The sequence below is a fragment of the Ochotona curzoniae genome, unplaced genomic scaffold (genome assembly GCF_017591425.1).
Source record: "Ochotona curzoniae isolate NIBS_2020 unplaced genomic scaffold, NIBS_Ocur_1.0 contig_430, whole genome shotgun sequence".
NCBI lineage: Eukaryota > Metazoa > Chordata > Mammalia > Lagomorpha > Ochotonidae > Ochotona > Ochotona curzoniae.
The window spans coordinates 9,929,356-9,955,666 of NW_024466219.1; the positions used below are offsets into that span (position 1 = coordinate 9,929,356).

General features: G+C 38.2%; 1 protein-coding gene across 2 annotated transcripts in view; it reads left to right on the plus strand.

The window, feature by feature from the left end:
* The window catches only part of NEK7 (NIMA related kinase 7), a 138,803-nt gene that overhangs the window by 90,114 nt on the left and 22,378 nt on the right, over positions 1 to 26,311 (plus strand). For both annotated transcript variants that reach the window (XM_040985409.1, XM_040985410.1), the window contains exons 4-7: positions 440 to 502; positions 3,003 to 3,113; positions 16,135 to 16,243; positions 17,105 to 17,212. In XM_040985409.1, coding sequence (XP_040841343.1) covers positions 440 to 502; positions 3,003 to 3,113; positions 16,135 to 16,243; positions 17,105 to 17,212 — 391 coding nt within the window. The remainder of the gene's footprint in view (positions 1 to 439; positions 503 to 3,002; positions 3,114 to 16,134; positions 16,244 to 17,104; positions 17,213 to 26,311) is intronic.

Sequence of the window (26,311 nt, forward strand, 5' to 3'; positions counted from 1 at the left end):
AAGATTTGTTTATTTGAAAGGCAGATATATACAAAGAAGGAGAGACAGAAGCATCTTCCATCTGCTGGTTCAATCCCCACATTGCTGCCCTGGCTAGAGCTGAGCAGATCTGAAACCAGTAGCCAAAAGTCTGCTTTAGTTTTCCCACATGGGTACAGGGGTCCCATGACTTGGACCGTGCTCATCTGCTTTCCGAGGCTGTTGCAGGGAGCTGCATGGAAGGAAGTGGGGCTATTTTCTCTTTTACACTGATTGTCTCTGAAGAGAGGAATGTTAGGTTTACTGGTCATGTGAGCTGAGCCGAAATGCTGTTGATCTTCACAGTTGCTCAAAGCTAATAGGAAAGCAAGTGTGTGCATGCTATGTAGACACCATTTTAAAGAAATTCATGGTAACTTGAATCGTAACTTTAGTAAATATCTGTCAATTTTGTTTTCAGATATTTGATTTGATGGATGCCAAAGCACGAGCTGACTGCATCAAAGAAATAGACCTCCTTAAGGTAAATAATGAACTCCTGGCTATTTCAAACATTGCTGAGCATGTAAGTGAAAGTGATTTATTAAAATACCACGCTGAAATGCAAAAGGATTTGAAAAACTTGTGCCACACCAACTTCAGGTAACATTATTTAAGTTTTGAATTTCAGTACATTGAAGAATGTAATTGCATTTTTGATTTATTATAAAATAAGGAGAATGTTCTTACTTATTTCAAACTTGAAATAGATGAGAGGAAGGTAAAATTCTTTAGAAGACTTGGTATTTTTGAAGACTGCCCTCTTTTATTTTTTTTAACATTTTATTTATTTGAAAGGCAGAATGAGAGAGAAAGAGGGAGAAGGAGAGAGGTCACTCATCAAGTGACCACAAGACCTGTGCCTGGCCTGCCTGAAGCCAGGAGCCAGGGCTGCATCCAGACCTCCAACATGCGTGGTGGCAATCCAGTTACATGGGGCACCATCTGCCACTTGGTGCATTAGCAGGCAGCTGGATTGGAAACAGAAGCAGAGATGGACCTCGATCCTAAGCTGTCTGATAGAAGATGCCTGCATCGTGAGTAGGGACTCAACTTGCTGTGCCACAACATCTACCCCAGCAAAACTTCTGTGGACCATCCCAGCCCGATTCATTTTAGAGCTTAAGGAATACAGGGCATACATGAGTAATATCTCAGAATGTATTACACTGAGAATGTGGACTAATATAAATAATTCATATTCTTATAATATTTCTAAATAATTTTCCTAGGCATAGAGAGAATGGACATGAAGTCGATATCAGAAATTGGTTTGAGGTTTCTCATTCGCTTCAGAAGATCTTTTCTGGTTAAGCTCCTGTAGGCAAATGCTCTTGCTTATGGCATGTTTTTATTTTTAATTCAGACTAGAGTATCCTAGGCTATCTAAAATGAATCAGACTCACTCAAAACGGTAAAGTCCTGATTAACTCTTCTTCCAAAGTATTTTGTTATTTTTAATTATTTCTTGACACATGAAGTAATGTATTTTAGCTTTTATTATAACATATCACGGGACCCAGTGTGGTAGCCTAAGTGGGTAACGTCCTTGCTTTGCAAGTGCTAGGATCCCATTTGGGTGCCGATTTGTGTCTTCTGGCTCCCTTCTTGTGACCTGAGAGAGCAATAGGGGATGGCCCAAAGCCTTGGGACCCTGGGAGACCAGGAAGGAACTCCCAGCTCCTGACTTTGGATTGGCTCAGCTGGAGCTGTTGCGGCCTCTTGGGAAATGAACCAGAGGACAGATGATCTTTCTCTCTGCCTCTCCTTTTCTCTGTATATCTGACTTTCCAATAAAGTAAATTAATCTTAAAAAAAAATTCTCTGCAGTGGTTTGTCCAGAAAGTTTAGTTTAAAAAAAATAGAAAATAACATATCAGGGGTCAGTGCTAGTGTGCAGCAAATTAAGCTGCTGCCAGTGCACATCCTTGTGGCTCTAGTTCTCATCCAGCTCCCTGCCAATGTGCTGGGTAAATGGCCCAACTACTTGAGCCCTGCTGTCCAGCTGGGAGACTTGGATGGAGTTCTGGGCTTCTGGCTCCCGCTGGGCCCACAGCTGACCATTGTGGCCATTGGAAGAGTAAGTTAGTGAATATGACGGTGCTGTCTTTGTAATTCAGCTTTTCAAACAAATAAATCTTTAAAAAATGTAACTGGTGCGAATCAAGAAATGATATAAAAATAATCTGCACAGTATATGTAGAGAGAAAACTTTAAGTAAAACGTTCAGAAGAAAGTTAGCTGTAATTGTTGAATAATTTTCCTTAAGAAACATATGTAACATGAAGGTAACAATATGGAAAACATACTAGTATTATCCACTTTCCTGTAGCCCTTGAACCTTCTTACTCTAACTAAGTATGTAAAGAATGTCAAAATAAATTTTATTAATAAAAAAATTAATAAAAAAAAAGAAACATATGTAAATGTGTGTAAACTAGTGCATATGTTTCTACAGGTGGAATTTTTGGGGATGATTCTACAGATCAACTCACATGGATAACTACTAAATATTTGTAACAATTGATGTGAAAGCAAGATACTTTTATATTATACAAAATACCATATGGTAGAGACTGTTTTTGTTGTTGTTGGTAAGGACTGAAGTTCTGCTAGGATCGGCCTTCAGAGGAGAAGCAAAAGGCTGCTGCACTTACTGCGGGATGCCCTGAGATGAGAGTTCATATTAGCAGTTGGCGATCTCATTCTTCCCTTGACTGTTTGCATTATTTATGTTTACTGAGCATATCAATACTTTTAAAAGTATTAAGTACATAATCTCCAATAACTTCAGGTTATTTGGTTTGAGGTTTTTCAGTAAATCACTGATAAAATTCACTTCAAATAAAAATCCTGTACCATTGTAAAGTTTCTTTAAATATGAGATACAGTCACTAAGCTTATTTCAAGATTACAGTGCTTACATGATTCATGGGAATTTACAATGAAAACTTCCTGATGCTTGTTTTGTTCATTTTCTTCAGCAACTCAATCATCCAAATGTAATTAAATATTATGCATCATTCATTGAAGATAATGAATTAAATATAGTTTTGGAATTAGCTGATGCTGGTGACCTCTCCAGGATGATAAAGGTAAGATTATTTTTGTTCTTATACTCGTTATTTCAATGAGAACGTATAGCATTGTAGACCTTAATTCTGTCAGCACCGGTAATCAATGTTGATGAACCTCTGCACTTCCAGATACAAGCTTCCTGACTGATACAACAACAACCCGACTCACCGTCCTTCTGTAGTGTTACTGTGCTTCAGTATGCCTCTCCAAACAGCTTGCTTACCTTGCTGATACTATGAGTGAACTGATTTATGACAATGCATATTCTCACACTCACTTTTGAAGTTGAGTTTTTTTCCCCCTGATAGAGTTGTGTATTAGAAGTAGAGCATATTGGGACTTCAGAGGCCTCAGCACCTGTCTTATGGTAGTTATGTCATTATGTGGACGTGGCAGTGATGGTCATACTGGAGCTGCTTTTCCTGTTGACGTTCATGGAGGCCCACTTAAGACTTTGGGCACTCCAAAGAGGAAGTCAGCCTTTGTTTATTTTGTCCTTTGTAAACTCATGTTACGGCTTTGTTGCCTAATTGAACAGATCATGCTTGTTCTGTGTCTGAATCCTAAAGGAAGGCGGGAGGAGGAGGCTGAGCTGCATGATCTGTTCGGGAGAGGCCCCTCCCACAGGAAAGGAATCTTGGCAATCAGGTCTTGGACATCAGCCCTTGAACTTAACTTAGTAAAGTTTGCTTAACTTTCTTTTCCAAAGGTTTACTGAGTTTAAACTCAACTGCAAGTAATAGAAATCCCTAAATAACAGTAGACCCAAAATTGTCTTTTGGGCAACTAACTTCTCTATGTGATATTTTCTTAAAAACATAGTATAATAAAGTCAGCTTCACAGTTTATTTGTTGTGATGATTACAGTAATCAACTTATATTAAGAAGTTAGAACTCTGCCACATATATTATTTTTTACAGAGCAGTTGTTGCTGTAGCATTCACACTTTGTCCTCATATTTGTCTTTGTCCAATAAAAATCTATGGCCAATAGGGTGACTCTTAGCTATCAAATCTAATTGCACAGCAGTGTAGGCTATTTGGCTCTCTTTTTAAAGCACATTCCTGAGCTTAGTAATCTCTAGCTGGGACCATTTTGTTGCACATGGTAGAATTCCATTCTTATTAATGGCTGAGTAGTATTTCATAGAGTAGAGGTACCACATATATTATCTATTCCTCTTTAAACATGTATCAGGTTGTTTCCATGTCTTCACTATTGTAGATTGTGCTGCTACAGATATAGAGCTACGGATATGCAGCTACTTTTTCATATGCAGATTTCACTTCCTTTGGAAATGTTCCCAGGAGGTGGGTTAGCTGGGTCATATGGTAGATAAATTTTCAGTCATCTTGGTATTCTTCATACTGATTTCCGTAGTGAGTACCATTATACATAGTGAAATAAGCCAATCCCCAAAAGACAAATATCATGTATTCTCTCCAATGTAAGGCAACCTTCATGCATAAAACAAAACAAATGGGATATATAGGAAAACATGTATATATAGATATTCTCACAGATGAATTGTAAAATGAGTCTAGCCTCATAGGAAATGAAGATATATGAGGTATGCATTTCTACACCTGAATAAAAGGAGGACTCCTAATGAAGTAGAAACTGAGTTTCCTGTTTTATAAAACGGAGACAGATTATCAAAGTTGTTGTTGTTGACATGGAATACTGTCTCACAGATTCTATTTTAAGTTCTGTAGCTAGACTGAATCATTTGTAATCAATTGTCAGTCCTAGAGACTTCCTTCCATCAGTCCAGACAACCAAGCACAAACAATACAATGTCTTTTCAAATCAATAAACAATGAAACTTATAGTCATCATTTTTAAAAAGGAAGTGGAAATATTTGCAAACTTTGATAGAATAACTGTCTACCAGATGAGATATATCAAATTTATTTTTTTAAAGATTTATTTATTTATTGGAAAGTCAGATATACAGAGAGGAGGAGAGACAGAGAGGAAGATCTTCTGTCCGATGATTCACTCCCCAAGTGAGCGCAACAGCCGATGCTATGCCGATCCAAAGCCAGGATCCAGGAACTTCTTCCGGGTATCCCACACGGGTGCAGGGTCCCAAAGCTTTGGGCCATCCTCGACTGCTTTCCCGGGCCACAAGCAGGGAGCTGGATGGGAAGTGGAGCAGCTGGGATTAGAACTTGTGCCCATATGGGATCCTGGTGCGTTCAAGGCGAGGACTTTAGCTGCTAGGCCATGCCCCCAGGCCCGAGACATAATCAAATTAAATGTACTGGTCTTTTCAGGAGAGTGCAACTAATATAAAATAATCCCTTTGGGTATGGGATTATGATAGTGGAAAGAAAAAAGTGGAACTTCTTTTTTTGTTTAAGAGAGATTTAGGAAAAACTATTATAGAATTAATGAATACCCTTGGAATAATATTCAGATTTCTAACTGAAATTTGGGGGTTTCTATCATGGGCCATTGTGGGGGAGCAGTTGAATAACTAGTATCCACTGCCTGCTAAGTTCCAAGCTTTGGTAGGAGCTCAATGCTTCTTTCAGAATACTGAGATGGTGGTTGCTCCTTAGAGAAATGGAAGCAGCAGCCCTCCTCCTGTAGAAAGCTCTTAGGCTTGCTGGCATAAGCTCGTGACTGTGCTGCCCTTCATTGCAGGGATCCTTGGTTTTGGTCCTGTTTGTTTGTAAGACTTTCTGGGTCAGTTTTCCTAGGTGCTTCTGGAGTCCTTCAAAAGGCTGAAAGTCATGTTGCCCAGCTTCTGGCTGCTTTGGCAATCCTAGCGTAACAGCCACCATAACAGGAAGTTTGACCAAGTAGTTTCACAGGGATATAGTATTTCAAATCCTGATTATTTTTCTTTCTTTTTTTGCTAGAGCTTAGAACACTTACAAACCAAGAATATCGTAGGCAAATAAAAATAATTCTTACCCCTATTAATACAACATGAGGAATTTTACATTCAAGAGTAGATAGAGTGACCAACCCTCTTGCCTCCAAATCTTCATGTCGTCCACCACAGGATTACTGTTTGTAATGCATAGATCTTTATAGAGATTCAAATATTCCTTTCACACTAGTTGTATTTAGTATGTTTTTCATAGTATGATTTAGACCTAAACAAAATTGGATTTGAAGAAATTAATTGAATAGTTTAGCAGAATCTGACATAGAAAGGCTATTGTAAATTTGTACATTTTACTAGTACACATAGTTACAGCTTTTCTCTCCATTTAATTTAAGGTTTGTGTTCATTTTAATTTTTAAATCTAAAAAGAAAGATACTTGTTTCCCTTTTCTCCATTTTTCTCCCATGACCCAAAGGTAGGAACTAACTTAAGTGCATTAAAGTAATTTTACTTGGTATATCTATACACATCCACCCTTACATATAAAAGTTCACAGGTATAAATTTATAAATGTATAAGCACAGTAATTATTGCTTTATTAATAGGACTGTTTTCAGTTTTCTCTTACAAAGCCTTCTGTATATGAAGCTGTATCTACACATACACTATTCTACATATTCGTAGGAATAATATTGCTTAGGAATAAGGTATGACCATTTTCAACTATGGGCAATGCAGATGACTCTTAAATTGTTACACCATTGTATACTTTTCTAAAAATACTAGCTATGTGTTTTATTTGTTAGGTATTTACTATGTGCTACACACATGGGTATGCCTTCTTGGAACTCATTTTCCAGTGGAAAAGATAGGCATTTTTCATAATACTCATAAAAAAAACTATACATAGCTGCAGTTATAGTAAGCTACATAAAGGACAATTAGGGGTCATAATGAGTGCTTATAATAGAACAACTGAAGGTAAATTGGGAGTGTGTGATAACAATAGAAGGATTATATATGCATGATCTTAATGTGCTACTGAATTTTAATTACTGAGTCCAGGCTCCCAAAGCCATGCATGAGGGCTAACACTATCTGTTTCGTAGTATTGTTAAGAAGGTTGGTGAATTTATACATATAAAACTTATATAGCTACATATTTATATATAATTTTTATATGTATGTTTTCATATATGAACTTGTTTTATTTGGTTTATATAGAAACTCATACTTATTTTTGGAAATGTACAAATATCTACACATATCTGTATGAATATATGATGGCTAATAATACTCGGGTTTTCTTTCCTCCATTTATACCTTTGCTCTGTTCTCTGTCTCTGCTTTCCTTACGTCATACAAAACTTACCCCGCTTCACTGATGACCCCCATGACTCTCCTTTCCCACCACAACACAGGCCCAGGGAATGCTTATTTTTAACTGAGTAGTTCTCTTCTTCCCGGCCTTTCAGGGTAGAGTTTGTTCCAGTCCTGGCCTTTGTTTTGTGTTATTGCTGCTTTGTGCTTAACTTTTTTTGGTAATCCCAATCATTGTTGTGGATTCAGTTAGTCACTAAACTCTTCAGCTAATTTGGGTTACTTTTAAATTTTTAGCATCGAGCTGAGTTTTAATTCAGAATCCTTGTAGCTCAGTGTGTCTGTAAATGAGATCCGTGGGTTTTTTTGTAGTGCACCCTCTCCCAGGCTCCCGGCCTCAAGGCTTGTGCTGACTGGGACCCAGACTTGTTGTATGCTTCTTTTTCTTTCAGTCTGTACCCCAAGTTCTGTTTGTTTTTTTTTTTTTTTCTTCTAAATGATTTCAAATATCTCCCTCCAGCTCCATTTCCATTTCTCTCCCTCCCATGTGAAGTGACCTACCTGTCCTTGGCTGCAAGTGGGAGCTTTTGAACTCAATCCAGCCTGTGGTCCTCAACTGTTTCTCCAGCAGTCTTGAGGAGAGTGGAGGGGTGAGAGAAGAGTCAACATCTCTTCCCTGTGTTGGATCTTCCCAGGGTTCCCCAGTGCAGGTATAACTCCCACATGAGATGCACAAGACAGCTCCTTGAGGAAGGGGCTTGGATCCGTTTGCTGACTCTCCTCCTCAGTGCCTAGGACAGGCCTTTCACAGAGTGGGCTCCCAGTGGACATTAGCCATCCCAGTCAGCCCACTGTGCTGCGGCGCCTTGACCTGCCCGTTGCATGCGTGTGCTCTCTTTGTCCTTTCTTGGTGCATTTGTATGTGCAGTTAGGTCGGCCTGCCGGGCTCTTCTCCGTTTCTGTATATCCTTCGGTTCTTCATAGGAATGTCCTTGACCCCTAGACTACACTTGTGATATTAATATTATTTGAGTATTCTTTCAGTGTTAGTAATATAGTCACATAATTATTGGTGTGATTGTTTCATTGATGTTTGTGTATCTTATTATATTTAATACTTGGCTGCTGGGGATGTGGACCACGTTGAGCTTGCTCACCAGGCCATATCAGCTTCTGGGGAGGTACCTGTCCCATAGAAGGAACTCAGTAGGTACGCAATGCCTGGATTTTTAAAATTTGGTTCTTTGACCTCTGTCACATTTCTCTGTCCAGAGGGCCTGTAGGTAACAGGAGTGGATCTGTAAGAGCTGACTCCCTGGTCTTCTGTCCAGTGTGGAGAGAGTAAATGCTGGCAGAAGAGGACACAGTGTTTTGACGCAGAAATGTTTTTTGTGGCAGGGAAGAGGTCTAAGAAATTCTCACATGGATTGAAAAACAACACGATTAATCCTATAAGCAGTTTCTAGTAAAAGATTACATGGGGGGTGGGATCTTCTGAGTTTCTTTTGTTAAGGAATGTGACAGTGACCTACACTTGATAAAGGATGGCAGCAAATGTTTGAATTATAACAAAACATAATTCATTTTCTTTGTACTGAGTGATGTTGTAAATCATTGTGTATCACAACAGTATGTTTCACTCTCTCAAGTCTTCAGCTTAATTGGGTAGAAGAGGAAATATAGCTTCTGGTCTGTATTCCAGAAATGAACCTCTGGATAGCATTGCATCAAAGATTTTTATGAGTAAATAATTAATTGGTTTGGAGCTGGCTGACAAATATAATTAAGCAATTTATAGTTGAAATATTCAGTATTTCTCTAATTAGTGACAAAGGAATACCTGAGGCTGTGGTCAGATGAAATACTTCCCAGATGAGTTTCAGGATAAAAGGAAATTCAGAATTTTTCATCATGTATTTCTTCATTATCTGTAATCAGAATGTTAAAGGAACATGGACTCTTACAAAAGATATTTCAGTTAAGGTGGGCTGTTCATTTTTGTTGTGGTCTCGATTGGACACTGCATGCTTCGTTTTCTTATATCCTTCGTTGATCTTCAGTGTAGAAGGAATGACACAAATCATAAAAATGGATGAACTTTGATTTATTTTAGCTTTTCAGAATTTGTTAAAATATATTTTAAACTGTCATAGCTATATTTCAAAATATACCCCATTGAACTATTTCTAAGTGTGTGTTAGAACATCAGAGACAAATTTAAAGATATAATTTATACATTTAATATTATATTTTAAAAACAGATTTTATTAAATTAGTCATAAGGCAAAATCCAGTAAAAGAATTTCACACCATATCACAAAGGCAAAGAAGGAATTGAATATTGTGGTTTTTTGGCAAAATACACAATATAATTTAAATAAGTATCTATTTTCTTGCAAGAGTTTGGCACTAATGCAACTAATTAATTAAGGCTATTTGTTCTTGCCAGTTTGGGCTCCTGGCTACAGCCTTGCCTAGTCCCAACTAATGTGGGCAGTTGGGAATGAGTCTCTGAATAGAAAATCTTTGTTGAGTGTGTATGCACCTACCTTTCGAATATACAAGCTAATATTTTCTTAAAAATATTGCTTCACAATTTCTGTGTTGCAGAAGTCCAAATGCTAGTTACTAGGCTCCAGGTTATCATCAAACAGTATATTACAACTTTTACTTATTTACTGTGTGTGTGTTTTACATTGTAGGCTTATTTTTTTTTATTTGTAGTTAATCAAATGAGATGTTGTATTAGAAGTAGAATTGCCTTGGAAATGCCTTTTTAGCCTCTTGACCTCTGGGTGCATAAAGCACTGAAGGCTTCCCGGCATACCATCTATCTTGGATAACTCAGATTTATTGTTGAATCCTCAGGCTGCAGCCTGTAGTCTGTGTCAGACAACCTGAGGCTCGCCAGTGATCTCAGGGGCAATCTGCTGTCCACTAGAGGGTTTATCCAAGACTCACGTGTCTTGTGTTTCACTCTAACGCTATTAAGAAGTCTTGAAGTTGCAGGTTATTTGTTCTATCTGAAAACAGGAAACTGAATAGAAGGCAGCTGTCTATAATATGTTTATATCCCTATTTCTATCCACATACGTTTATGTCTCTGTATTAAATGTGAATATGTGTTTCGCAGAATTGTTTTTACAGAATCAGTGATACTGATCAAATAGCACTTGGGTTTTCTTTGATGCTGAAGTAATTTGTAGTGAAGCAGTATAGAGTTGAGGGGTTTTAGAATGTTGATAGATCGGTGTTAACTGAAAGGTGATATTAAGCGTGATCTGTGTTTACCTGGGAACGGTTAAAAGATAACTTAGCAAGCACTCTTTGCTATTTACATGTGAGACCATGGGCAGTCATCTGCTGACTATACAGATCTTCCTTGGGTGACAAGACCAAGCGACTGGATGTCATCCTCTCCCTCCTGTGGAAGCAGGAAGCTGGACCGCAGTGGAGTGAGGTCTGGAGCCACGTACTCCAGAGGAACAGGGTCTGGAGGACTCAAGGGGCCCCATGGCCACCATGTAGAGAGAATCCCTGTCCTCACAAACTATTTGAAATCCCCCCAGTCTTTCTGTCTTACTGTTGTTTGCTGTAATATGATAGAAAGTTCATGAAAGAGGCAACTGCTTCCATTATCTTATTCCCTTCAAAATTTTCCTTAAGACTCTCTGCTATTTTGTGTCACTTTATCTTTAGCACCGTGACACAGTAGGGAGAACATGCTAAGTATTTCTGAACATTTTTTCATGTTTTAAGCTTTAAGAAGTACTCACAGGATAGCAAGTCAGAATCATGTCTTATAGTAATTTTAGTTCAGCATGTTTTTATTAATGTGTTGCTTTAAATACTATGAGTAAGTTGCCTTCTAAAGGCTTTTTCTTTTTCAGGGGAGGGAGAGAACATCATGACCTTATTGGAGCTTATTTTTCTTATTTACTAAATAATTTAAACATAGCATCCCACCACCATGGCCAAAAGCCTTACTGATTGAGGAAAATCTTTGCTAATTCACACTAGTGTTGTCTCTAGGATGAAATGTGCTCCTCCCTTCTGTTGGTAACATGACAGTGGTGTTTTCCATGATCCCAGGATTGGTGGGCCGTTGTGCTTCTCACTTTCTGAAGCAGCTTGAGATAACTGAGTTTCATTCATAGGGTCAGGAGTGAAAAGATCCACACATGGCTAAGTTAGTATTACCTACCAAGATTTCCATTGAGATGTGCTTTACACGTGTGTGTAATTCCCCCAGAGTTACAGATAGCAAATCTTGGTGTAGTTTATTCTGTTGGCACTTCCTAGAAGCTTCAGAATAACATGCATGCATAGAGTGATTAATGCATTATAAAAAACCCATCAACTTTGAGTTACAACTTCAGAAGCTATCTTTCCCACCACCCTTTCTTTTTTTTCCATTAATTCTTTGAAATGAGCTGTGAAAATATGGTCCTACAGAAATACATTCTAATTATCAAAAAAAAATGTTTTGGAAGGTACTAACTCTTCCGATGTTACATTTATAATGAGGAGCTCTGACATGTGATATAACGGTGGCACCTCGGGGCCTTTCCCTCCTTTTGCTTCAGTTTCAATGTGGAATGTGATGATTAGGACGATCAGTAAACTATCATTGGTTTCAGTTGTGTAAATGAGGCAAACATGGGTTGTTCATGTGTTGGTTGTGATTGAGACTGTGTTTCAAAAGTGGTGAGGATTTCATATCCCATCTCCAAATTCTGTCTCGAAAAGTGAGGAAACAGATGCAGCCGAGTTATGTGGCTTTTTCAAGGTCACAGCACCAGTCACTGTCAGGTCTCATAATCAGATCTGTTAAAAGATGAATATGGATTGTGTTAGTGACATGTTTAAACATTTGACCGTACTCCAAGCAGGAAATGCTTCCTCGTATGTGACACTAATCAGTTACTTCCTCTTGTTAGATACTTGGAAGAGAAGGAGAACAGCTGGTGCCTGTAATTGTGTTCTCATATAACTTCGTTATTTCTCATTATTTAATTATATATATTTTTCTTAATTCTCTTTGAAAATACCTCACACAGAGGCCAGCACTGTGGGATATCATGTAAAATAGCCGCTCAAGGCACCAGCGTGCTATGTGGCCACCCAGTTTGTGTCCTGGCTGCTCCACTTCCCATCCATCTCTCTGCTAATGTCCCTGGGAAAGCAGCGAAGGATGGCCTAAGTCCTTGGGCCCCTGCACCCATCTCCACCCATTTGCAAGTCCCGGAGGATGCTCCTGACACCTGGCTTCAGATCAGCACAACCCCAGCTCTTGTGGTGGTGTGGGTAGTGAACCATTGGATGAAAGACTGCCCTTTCCTCTTTTCATCTCTGTAATTCTTCCCTTTCAAGTAAATAAATAAATCCCTTTAAAAGATGCTTTACACAGCAGGATCACATTGGTCTTAGTTTTTCAAAAAATACAATCGTACGTTTCTGAAGAATGCTCTGTATGTGTTCTCGAGATAGGCTACATAATCGCATGTCTCCTTTAAAAATTGTTCATGAATTTCCCAGATGGTAACAATAGGTGATCAGGCCCTGCAATCAACAGGTTGTGCAGCCATGAAGCTAACTGTAAGGTTCCAGATGTCTTGCCCAGATCAGCATACCAAACCATACACTTCAATGTTTTGATACACCAGGGATTAATGCTTTTTATAAAAGATGGTCATATCTATTTCATTCTCTGTTCATACGTTTATGCTGACTAATATCATTGAAGTACTTCCAGAAGTTTCTTGAAAAAGAATAGAATTGCAAAACTTAAAGGCGAGGAGTACCTAGGTTGCCCGGCTATGTTTGTAAAACAGTACTTGGATGATCAATGCCCACCATTGGCTTGGATTTGAGTTTGGGCATTTATTTGTAGGAGGATACTTGGTGATATATATTTTTTAAAGATGTGATTATTAAGCTGTGACTCTTTCCCCAAAATGTTTTAATGGAAGCATATTGTACCAGTTGGCCTTATTGGTATTAACCTAAGTCACTTAAGTGGTGATGCACATGTGTGTAATCAGGTGTGAGTTAACAAGATTTTACCTAAGCAAAAGCTGGTGTGTGCACATGTATATCACATGCAAATTGGTTAGCTTTTTTTTTTTTGGCATATCTATTCTATTTGCATAACAGCCAGTGCTTATTTTAGCAATGTAGATAGAGACAGAAAGTGTTCTTTTAAAATGAATGTTATTTAGAAATTTGCCTAGAGAAAAGAATAAGCCTTCTCTGATTAAAACAATAAGTGCAAGTGATCAAGTATATGAGTGTTAATTTCAATCTGTTCATAAATTTTCAGATACTTTTGAGGTATAAAAAGTTGCAATTTTATTTCATAACATAGTGTCATACCATATAATGTTTATTTTTCGTTTCATTTGTATTGATACTAATCTTTAGAAATTTAGGTTGCATTATTTATTACTTTACTAAAATCTTACTACATGAAAATATGTTTTAGATTTTTATATATTGACTCTTATAATCTAGAGCTAAATGTATACATAGGACTGACTTTTTTAGAGGAAACTGGAATTTTTGAACAAGGATGATATTAGGCTGGATAATTAACTTTTAAAATTTCGTGTTTATTAGCATGAATTTTAAGAGAATGTTTTAACACTATAGTATTATACTAGTTCTTCCTAATGTAAAGTTTACCATTAGTAAAAATAATTCAAATTTATATTACCTTCTTGCTGTCCATCCTTTTGTAGAGATAGCCAACAGTGCCACCATCAGAACAAACAGGCTTTTCTCAGTTTAAGTGTTAGAAGAAAAGAATTCTCAAATTGGCCAAACAGCCACAGTTGCTTAAACAGACCGTTAAAAATGGGAAATATCAATATAATCAAATTTATTTTTTAACAAAATAAAATTCAGAGTATTTTTTTTCAACATTCTGTTACTCAGTTAGACCCTTAGCTCGTGCCCGGTCCTTCTGTCTAGGCAGAGTTTTTCCATGTGACTTTGTTTCCATCTTTAATTTGTTGTTAGAGGCAATCTCAAAGAATATAAACACATGAAAGTCATCAGACCACATTAGTCTGATAACACCTAACCTAACATGCATTTGAGAATATTTTTTGCATTTTTCACTTTTTAAAATATTTGATTTATTCTTAATAATGTGATTTAAAGAGGATATGGTCAGATAATAATTATGATGATTTCAGAATTTATATGAAAGCATAAGTCTTTCCTTTCATGGTCTGATACTTACATGATATGGCACAGTTATTTTTGAATGAAAAGAAATCTGCTCTCTATCCTTGTTGGCATCAAACAGCCTTCTGATATGCTAATCTGTCACTGGGGAGAGCACATATACAGGCTTCATTTGGAGTTTTTCCAAGTCTGAAAGAAAATATGTGTAAAGAAATTATTTTCCAGGATTGCCTCCTCCAAGTAAAAACTGATGTTGACACACTCTGCAATTAAGAAGATTTCATGTTAAAATAATCCTGTGGGCAGTTTTCAACGTTTTAGTAATGCCTGATTTGTAAAAAACCTGATCATCTAGGTGTTTTTTTTCTTTGGCATGTAATGTTACTGAACTTGCTAATAAGCTCATTTCCATAGTGTATCTTACAATTAAGTTAACCAAATTTGTTATTTTGTCCTTAAAGATTTATTCCTTGGTGTACTGAGTACATATGACACAATAGATACTAAGTACGAGGCAGGGAACAAATTTCGTGTTTTCTGTTTGTTTTGTTTTGTTTTTTCAGCCCGCCCTCAGCTGGCTACAGGTCTGAAAACTGACAGGTGGTGGTTTTGGGATTCTCCCCTGCTTCATGTTTCCTTAGTAAAAGAAAAAAATCAAAAACCTTCAGCCTCCTAATAATATCTTCTCCAGATAAAATGTGTTAAATACTTACTTTTTCATTTTATTAATAAGCATATTTTTTAAATTGGAAGAAAAAGTTTTTGAAAACCTGTTTAAAATGCAATATTTCTCCATGTTGGTCATTTGTAAATATTGTTAAGTAGGAAATCAATTGCATCTTTGTTTTGAAAATAGTTTCCACAAGGTAGATCTCTATCTATAAGTGCTCTGAAGCTAGTAAATTTACTCTTGAATAAATATATTTCTGGTATAATCCCCAGGAAAGTTCTTGTAGGAAAATGAGCATACTTGTGCAGTTATTTTAAGAATTGTCCTTTATGGCACTGGCACCTGCTCCCTGCTAACCGGTCTCTTGCTGCTCTCAGCATTTTGCACCAGTCTTCCAGTAAGGTTTTTCTTCCATGGAGTTTAGTTTTGTGCATTCAAAGTAAAGTGCAAGCTTGATTTGCATTGTACAGTACATTCATTAAAACTTTTAAATTTCTTTTATTAAATTTCATTTATCATTCGTGGTATTTTAACTCACCAAGGTGTTGTGGTATTAAAAGGAAATTCTGTAGTGAAACCCTTTGCCAGGATTGTTTTTTAATGAAGATAATGGCCTTCAGGTTTCTTTCCTTCTTTTCCCTCCCTCCTTTCTTCCTCCCTCCCTCCATCCTCCCTTCTTTTCCCTCCCTCCTTTCTTCCTCCTCCCTCTCTGTTTTCTTACAGTGAAATCGATGTCTTTATTTTCTGACAAGAAATTGTTTCACATAGATGTTTAACATGTGACATTGATGGACACCACATGGAATAGTGTTACATAGCTTTTGCTAACCTTAGGCACAAAGTTAAGTTACAATATTAGGTAGAATTTAGAGAATTCCTGCTGAATGGAAAACCATGTGCTGTGTAGTTGACGATGGGTGTGCACATTAGGTGTTTTTCTGACGTGGACCCTGTCAGGGTCTAATCTTAAAATTTTTAGTTCTCAAAGATGTTATTTTTGATTTTTTCAAAAGCATTTTAAGAAACAAAAGAGGCTGATTCCTGAGAGAACTGTCTGGAAGTACTTTGTGCAGCTGTGCAGTGCCCTGGAACACATGCACTCTCGGAGAGTGATGCACCGAGGTAAGGCGGCCTGCCCCGGCACCTACAGTGCTGGCCGGACGGGTGTGTGTCATGAAGCAGCGTCACATGCGTGTCTTCTAAATATTGCATGCTGTCACTGTTCTCAGGTCTCATTTCTAAGGTTCAGTTTTACAAAAATGATTCACTTTCAAGGAAAGCTCTACTTTTCCTTAGTAAGAATTATAGTCTTCTTGACTCTTATCCTACTAGTTAGTGTTGGGAAAAAACACAGGAAAGCAGTTGAACATGCATAAACAAGAGATTTTTTTTTTCTCCAAATGAACAATGTATTTTAGATTATTAGTTTTCAGTGTTAATTCTGAATACATTCTACATTATCAATCAAATGCTTCGGCAGAATACGTTAAGATTACAACACCACGTAATTGATACATTGATTTGGGGGCGTGAAAATTTCCTGTGCAGTTTGTCAAAGCAATTAAAATTCCCCTATCCATCTTAGCAAGTAATGATATGCATAATAGTGTTAAGCCGTGTTTGTATGTCACATGTAAATATGCCAATAAATACCTTTCCTAAAGTATTTATCTAAAATTTAAAACGCCACACACTTGTTCCCTGCTTTCAACTTCACAGCAGATTATTTGGAAGTGGAAAATCAGATGTGTTTAAGTGGAAATTCCCAAGGTGGTTCATCCTGTTACCCTTAGCACTGCCAGAGCACCGAGGGCTCGGAGGGATTAGGATGCACCACAGTCACTCAGAATCGTTGGTCAAAATTCCAAGCATTCATGCTTAACATACATTTTAAACTCTGTCCTGCAAAATGGTTTTTAACCTCTTTTCTCTAAATTTGTAAGGTTGCAGCATCTTTCACTTGATACTTTCATTTATTCACAGATATCAAACCTGCTAATGTGTTCATTACAGCCACTGGGGTGGTAAAACTTGGTGACCTTGGTCTTGGCCGGTTTTTCAGCTCCAAAACCACAGCCGCACACTCTTTAGGTAAGAGGTTTCATTCACGTACGTAGTGGGGTTTTTAAATTTTATGATCCAAAAGACAGGAGAGGCATCGGTTATATGCCAGCTTATGTTCTTAGTAAAAGTATTCTTGAAATCATCAGGTCTTATAGAGAACTGCCACTCCTTGTTAGATGGAACGCATTCTTTCACAGGATACTGGAGACCTGTTAGCTTGGCCTGAGGCTGGCACTGGTTTATAAAAATGCTGGTAAGTTTTGTTTTTAACCATTGCTGCGGAACATTACTTTTCAGTGTATCTTAGAATTTTAAGTCTTTATTTCACAATGTAAAAAATTACATGTGATAGTGTGTAAATGTTTATAAGAATTATGTAAATGTTGTGATTATAACAAAGGAACATTTCAGATGATCTGTGACTAATGAGGAAAATATTTCATTAGGTTTTAAAGTAGGAGATATATCTGAAGGTTTTCATTCTACAGTTAATAGTACCAAACAGAATTAAACATAATTGTAACATTAACAATGGAAACTCTATAGATGAAATAGAAATTACTATGTTGAAATTATCTTTAAAATGAGTAGCCTTAGAGAATTTAAACTTCTTAAGCCCTTCCTGCCATTTCATTTTTCACTATAAATGTAAGGTTTAGGTGAAGTGGTGACAATCAGAATAAAGTAAGAGTTAAGGCAAAAATAAGCTGGCTTTAATTTAATGGCATACATCTCTTGTACTGTAATTTCATTGATGCCCTGAGTTTTGTTAAAGTTAGTATTTTTTTATAGCAAGGATAAATAAAAATCTTATAAGCACAACAGTAAGGATCAAATGATTTATACTAAATTACAGAGTAATAGAATAATCATCTTAAGTAGTTGACTAGTGATTTTTTTTTAAGTTTTGTCTGGCCTTGTTAATAAGGTTCTGTGGAGCCTGGAACTGGTCATTTGATTTTTCTGTGTCTACAGTGTTTGGCATATAAATATACAGTATTCACAGGGTAATCAAATATTGTATCTTAAGGGATTTAAAAAATTGTTTTACTTCCCATAAGAGTTCGGTTTTTGCCAGTACTCAAAAAGAAATAACTTTCACACCAATATATCTAAATTTTTCTCTCTTCCCTTATGTTTATTTTTCTGAGAATTACAGCTTTTATGAATAAGAAAATTTGGTATGAAATTCCATTGGAAATATGTAGTTGTGTGCAACCCTTTAATAATAAAAGAGTTGTGCTTGGGAAGTTGCAGTTCTTACAATACAAATAGCAAAGGATCACCATAAAGAAAACGAAGTGCTTTAAGGTCCTTTCATTTGTCACTAGTAAAGATGCCCCATTTTTACGTTATGTTACTCACTGGATGAAGTATCTTAAAAGCATTCCATCATTGCTTAGAAACTCAGTGTTATCTTACAGAGAGGCTCACACATGCCCATGCTCAGACGCTGAAAAAGCTGATGGAAATGGACTTAGGAGATACAGTTTTATATCAAAATCCCGTTATCTTTAATTCCATTTTACACCAACTTTTTGAAGTCCCTACTACTAATTATGTTGCTTTGCTAATTGGCTCTGAGCTAGGGTAACCACCAACCTAAGGACCTAGATTGTTAAAGGAAATGCAGATCTTAATAGTGTTAGAAATGGACTTCTTTAGCCTTTCACTGCCTACCCAGTTGTAAATGTTCTCAACAGTTTCCAAGCACATAGGCATTTACATACATTAAGTGATATGCTGTGCCAAATCTTGTGATGCATAGAGTCATTAACAGATTTAATCACTCATTAAGAATTTCTAATACTAAGCTTTACCAAAATCTACCCTCTCCATCCTTAAAACATGCAGATATGCTATGATAATAGTCTGGTCCCACTTTGCTATGTATTCTGTTATTAAAAGCATAACCAGTGAGGAGGCAGAAATCAGTCTGCTTCTTTGATGACTGAATCATTACAACAATAATTTCTTTTACAAATACTTTTTGATTTCTGTATTAGTTTGAGAAAAAACCCTTAAATTCTTAAAGCAAGAATTGCTTTTATCTGTTTCTTCTGTGAAGTAAATATTTTGATGATTTGAGATAAAGTTCTAAAGCAAAGTACACTGAATACTGAAAAGTAATGTTTGAATTTTGGCTTAACAAACCTATTGCATCCCATTTTAAACCTGTTTTAAAAGTTCTGTTTAAAAGGGTTCAAGAAACATTCCCCTGACCAGAAATATTTGTAATATAACCATGGTAGAAATTCTTTTTTCTTTATAAAGCAAAAACTTTTGTGCCTCCTTCTGGAGGTTCCTTTGTGTTGCCATTGGGTCTGTGGGGTGGCTATATGTAAATTAGACATTTGCAGTCATTCCTGTGCTTCTGGAGGTGAGTAGTAACAGGGACAGCTTTTTATACATTGCCAAAAGTTCAGCTCCGCAAGATCCTTCCAGAAATGTGTGCACTGTGCACATGTGCCTGTGCAGGGGTGGAGGAAGTGAACCACAGGAAGCTACGTGGGCTTGCTTACCCACACAAGTTCTTATCATGCCAATACCTTGTGGTATTTCCTTTTTCTCTATTATTTATGGTTACTCAGTCTGGAATTACCTTATTCTGTTTTGTTCCAGTGCCTAGGAGCCTACATTTGAAAGCATAATTTGCTCTGGTTCCAGGACTTGAGTGCTCTTGATTCTCCAAGAGCTGAAAATAAACAGAAAATGAGCCCCCGGGATATTAAAGTCTCTCTTTGTGACCATTCTGTCTACCAACAACCATACATATTTCCTAAAAATTGGCCCTTTGAAAGCTGAAACTTAGCCAGTACCTTTGAACTTGGTCATGAAAATCAAGTTGTGATGTTTCCCATTTCACAAAAGGCAGAATATGCTTTTCATGCATTTCTATTTCTTAACTTACTCTGAAGCCCTTCAGCAAATATAATATAAATATTCTGACCCAGAGGCAACTTGGGAGATCAAGTATCTTTACTGTTGAGTATTTAGATATGTAACAACACACCAGAACATTTCTTAAAGTTTCCAAATATATGCCATCATTTCTAGTCAAATCATTTCAAACTGCTATTACTTCCTGTAATAATGATACAGAAAAATCCTCTATTGCTATCTCGAGTATCAGTGTAGCAATGAATGTAAACATAACATTGACGATTTCCAAGTGATGTGGAAGCTTGTATCCTCCACTGTCCCCAGTGTTTTGCAATAGTGGAGTAGGGGGTTGCAGATCAGGACGCTGACATTGTTTTATTTAACACTGAACTTGACCCCAGCTTCCCTGTCTAGAGTTCATGATCCTCACTCTGTTGGAGGGTCAACAGATGTCTGTTGTTTGCTCTCAGGACTTACCTTCCAGCCTCCTACACAACATACTTGTTTGTACTGTCAGTACTCATTGTCTCTCCACCAGCTGAAATTCAAGTTTTGTTAATTTTGAAATTATTATTATTATTGGTTCCTTGACACATACCACAAATTTAGTAGCTTAAAAACAACAAAAATGAAGAACCAGCCTTGTGCCTCAGTGGGTTAAGGCACTGCTTAACATCCCTTTTTGGAGCACCAATTTGTGTTCCAGCTGCTCCACTTCCTCTCCAGCTCTTTGCTTATTCACCTGGGAAAGTGGTAGAAGATGACTCAAATGCTTGGACCCCTGTCAACCTTTGGGAGACCTGGATAGAGTTGCACGTTTTTTAGTTTTGGCTTAGCTCAGCTGCCTCTGCCTGTCCCCTGTAATATTACTTTACCAATTAAAATATATGTACATTTGCGGTTTGGGAATCCAATACGGCCCTCCCTGTGCCGGAACCCATGGGACTACATTCTTTCCTTGAGGCGTTAGGGGAAAACCCTTCCCTGCCTGTTTAGGCTGTTGGTAGTTTGACTTTTTTTGGTGGTGTGTTGAGGCCCCATTCCAGATTCCAGCAGATGCCCTTGTTCCTTGACTGACTTTTCCATCTGCAGTGCCAGGACCTTGCCCTTGTGTCTGTAGAGTCCTCTGGCCATGAACCATTGCATACAGCACTGTAACAGCAGGAACAAAGATCTCGGGAGGCAACACCACCTCTGCCACCATTTTAACAGGTGAGGGTGGCAGGTGCTAGACCTTCTTCTAAAGCTTGTTTGAAAGTCGGGGATGTCAGTCTAAGTGGAGCTAGACTTATCTGAAACTAGATGCTAGGAGCTTCTTCCCAGGTCTTCCATGTGGGTGCAGGAGCCCAAGCACTTAGGTCATCATCCTCTACTTTCTTTCTTTCTTTCTTTTTTAAAGATTTATTTATTTTTATTGGAAAGTCAGATATACAGAGAGGAGGAAAGACCGTGAGAAAGATCTTCTGTCCGATGATTCACTCCCCAAGTGAGCGCAACAGCTGATGCTATGCCGATCCAAAGCCAGGATCCAGGAACTTCTTCCAGGTCTCCCACACGGTGCAGGGTCCCAAGCCTTTGGGCCGTCCTCTGCTGCTTTCCCAGGCCACAAGCAGGGTGCTGGATGGGAAGTGGAGCTGCCGGGATTAGAACTGGTGCCCAAATGGGTTCCTGGCACGTTCAAGGCGAGGACTGTAGCCGCTAGGCCATGCCGCCGGGCCCCCTCTACTTCTTTCTAAAGCCATTAGCATGGAACTGGATGAGAAGAAACAGCCTGGTCTTGAATTGGAACCCAGTTCAAGTTGGGGTGCTGGCACCATAGGCTTAACTTACTATGCCAAAGTGCAGGTCACAAAGACTACTTTTTAATGTTTTGTCATTTTAAAAATTTTATTGTGGATTTATATAGATATTTTATTACATCGTGCATTGCATTTACTTTTCAAAGAAGAAAGTACTGCATTTGGGCTTAATATAAATTTCAGATACAGATCATTTTCTATCTTTATTGGAAGTTCTGTTGTTTAATCACATGGGAAAGTTTATTTAATCCCCAAGGGGATTGGCACCTTCTGGCAGTCAGGCTTCTTTGTAAAGGCCTATTCCCTCATGGAGTGGGATGTGGTGTAAATAAAAAGTAATTTCTATAAAGCTTAATTAGGAGGATAGAGCGCTCCTCTGTTACACAGTCTAACCACTTCATCCAGCCCTAAAGAATCTATGAGTAATCAGGGTAGTTCTCTGCTCAAGGATATCTACTTGGACCAGAATTGTATTTGTCCATGCGTTTTTATCTTATTTTATTTTTTTCTGCCACCTGTTGTAAAAAGAGACAAACACCTAACAGGCAGACTCATGGTGTGTTGAGTCAGCATTTCCCTTGCTTTCATAATGTCATCTGGAAGGTGAAAGATGAAGAAATTTCTTTCTGCATCTCCTTGTGTGTGTGAATTTAATTGCTCCAAGTGGTTGCTTTACAGCTTGAAAATGGAATAGAAGTTAAAAAAAAAAAAACTATTGATATTGATCCTTGTGCTTCACAAATATTTGAACCCCCTTGGGGGGAGATTATGAAGTTGTTGATTTCATTATAGGATTGCCTGAACTCCTGTTTACCTGTTTACCTTTCCCGGTGAGACGAATGGTTCTTTGATTTCTGTGACGCTGCCAGTGGAGTCAGTGCATGGCCATCAGTCAAGCCAGATATCAGGATTTTCACACTGGGCTCTCTCGAGTGCAAAATTCGTGTTCCCCACACTATTTCCAAGTGTGATATATCCTCTGATTTCAACTTGGAGAATTACTGTTCTTGAACCAGGCATTAAAACCGTGTCATTTTTGCTGCCAGGAGCCACCTGTGGTCACATACTTGTTTTCCCACACCTTTTCTTAGCACCTCTTTGGATCTTTCTCTGGCTTATCCCCTTCATTGTTGAAGGTGGCTCGGAGCCGTAAAGGCAGCATATGTTCCATCGCAACTGCAGGCTGCTTTCACTGATCTATTTCTAACTTTCAGTCCTTTCTTAAGTAAATTGCTCTGGGAAGAAGCTCTTATCTAATTTTAAATTACATATTTGACCTCTCAGTCATCATCACAAGTTTTTATTTAAAACAATCAGAATCACTGCAAAGTAGCATAATTTTCATTTGTGGCTCACTGAAATGGGACCTTTTATTCCTGTGTGTGTTTTTTGAGAGGCATGGTGAGACAGAACTCATCTGCTGATTCAACTCCCCAACTCCTGATCGTCCAGGCCTGGGCTGAGGCCAGGTGATGTTCTGCTCTGAGAACGTAAGGCGCATCTCCCTACCTGGGTGGCAGGGACCCAGTTACTTGAACTACCTCCACTCCGTGGTCTGCAGTGGTAGGAAGCTGCAGTCAAGAACTGGAGCCAGGCGTCCAACAGAGGCATTCTTGTGGAATGCTGAAACCTTAACCCCTTTCTGTCTACACCATTTGGCTACAGGTTCCTATTGTGACTTACTGTTTTCTCTGCCCCTTAATTTGCAAAGACATATATTTTTCAGTCCCATTTCATGGTAGTTAATCCAGTGAAATAACATCTGATTAAATGCTGAGTCTGGATTCCAGGTGCACACCCAAGCTGCCATGTAATCATTGACACTGTCGGACGTCCTGTTCCTTCTAAACGAGGGTAGCCAGGCCAAGGTCTCACAGTACTGCATCACAGCAGTCCTGGCTTCACTCAGAGCTCTGCAACATGAAGTCTACTTCTGTCTCCCTAGTGCCTAGAACAGTGTACACCACTGTAGATTCCTGCAAGACAGTGTTCCCCGTGAGCCAGTGCCTGGACAGGGGCAGCACCACACCATGTACTGAGCTGTTTCTTCTATCATTAATAAGTCTCTCAAATGTTGGTCCATTAGACTTAAAAGATGACAAATTTTATCTTTTAGAAGCCTTTTGCAAAAGAAATATTGATCCGCCACTTTAGCCATTCTCTATTGACCTTAAGTAACACTCCTTCAAATGAAATAAACGTGGTCGATTCAATCTACTGACCTGATTTCTGGGCTGACTTATGAGTAGGCAAAGAGAAATGGAAATTTATTCCTATTCTCTGACATGTGTATGTGTTTAAATCAATATGTTCTATGACTATCTCCTTTACAAATTGTCAACAAGCAGGGTTCAAGTTTTCGCTTCTACCTTTGGTCTCATACTAGGAGAAACAATCTTTCTACCCTGAACTGGCTTGTTTGTATTCTGACTTGAAACATTTCTCTCTCAGCTGTCCTAAGTAATAGTTTAAGGAGCTTATAATTTTTTTTCCCATTTCATGTTCCATTTGGGTTTCTGTAGAGTTTTCATGAGTGCTTTGGAATCTTAAAGCATCATCTCTTCGCTGCTTCTCAGAGAAGGGAAAGTGAGGCCAGGTTGTTCTAGCTGGTTAGTGGTGAGAGGCAAGATGAAATTTCCTGGCCTGTGACTGACTTTATGCTGTCTCCCTGATTTAAAGAACAGCACAGGAGCCACCAAAATCTTATAAAGGTGGCTTGGTTGGTTTATTTTTTTTCTCATTCAAGTCTCTGCAGAGGTTATAATGCTGGTGTTATTGCCCAACTTTTTGAAAATATTTTGTCACATATTCCCTAGTAGCAGAATGCTAGCAGTGTTTTTGGACTTCTAATAATTGGTCTTCATTTTATCGTTTATAAGTTTCAGAATATGCTTATTATCTATGGAATAGAAACCATGTGAAACTTCCTTATAAAGTAAAAATAAGTCAATATTTATGGTATGGTAATATAGTATGAGAGTGCCTGCCTTAGTGTATTTTCATGTGATGTAAAGCTCAGAAGCATTTTCACTTCTTTGTGATTTTCCCATCAAGCTATCTGTCTTTTTCATGTTATCATCAGTTTCTTAGTTTTATTCATGTCAGGAGTTAAAATGGCATAAGTATCTATTATGATTATAAAATGTATTTGCATTTTGCACTCATAAATTCTTGAAACATGGGGGCATTCTATGTCCCTCACAGGTCTTCCATACATAGTAATTCATGGGAGTGTTTTAATGTCTAATCATATCACTGCCCAAATCTTCTTGTGTAACTGTTAGAAGTTACAACATTCTTGAGGCAACAGTAATCACAGCCACAGCTGTCACGGGTTTAGAGAAAGTGTTTTAGGAAATAATTGTATCTTCATTAAGCTTGAAATGTTGAAAACCCATCACTGCATTAAATGTATTGTAGATTTTCCTGAAGCATTAAACTCTTAGCATTTGGCTAGATGGAGCACAGCCAGGACGAGGTGGGCTGTGTGATGGGGCTGCGCCTGCTTGTTCAGTGTACACGAGCAGCAGAGCCCCCGCCCAGAGCAGAGGGTCCTCTAGGGAGCACATCAGAGGGGGACAGAGCACCCCGCATCCTGAGTTCAGTAATTGATTGTAAACTGATCCAAATAAGAAATGCTGTGCCTCACACAAACTTACTCATTTTTTTTTCTTACATAATGAATCTGGGAGGAGTGTCCACCAAAGAGGTAACATATTTAGCATACATTTTACTAAATACTCATGATATCTGTCACGTCAATGCTGAGATAATCCGTGCATGTGGTTTACCGAGAAAGCAACTGAAAGCCCACAGGAGAATGTATCTAGGTTTAGAACTACAGAATTCCCTCAGTTAGTAACTTTTTGCCGTGATCTCCAGCAGGTTGTTCCAAAAAGGGTTTTTTTTTTTTTTTTACATTAATCTTTATTTTTACATTTTCAGTTTAGCTCAGAAAAACTCCTCATCATTCCTTTCCTTGGTTCCTTTGGCTTGTGGGTCGTCATCGGCGAGCTCAGTTTGTGTTGCGGTTAAGGTGTTAGGCTGGGGCTAATCTCTGTAAAACGCCAGCATTTGTTCTTCCTTTTCCCTATCATCAATCTTTCACACTCATATCAAACCCCTGTTGTAGCAGCAGGTTTCCCAGAGCTCCTGGTTAAAATTACCTTTGCTTTTGGTAAACTCTGAACCTCGGAGCCTTGGTGTTTTCAGTTGCCCCCTGTGGATTCTGCCAAGGCCCTGCACACATTCCTCACTGCCAGTCACTCGCTTTATGTCCTGAAACCAAGAGCTTGTGCAGGGCCGCTTATTAGTGCAGCTGTATCCACCTCCCTTCTGTAGATGGGGAGAGAGCACGGCTTTTTCCAATCATTGCTGCCGCTTATGCAAACTCCAGCCAGTGGATGTGGCAACAACTCCCAAAGCTTAGACACCTGGCATTTAT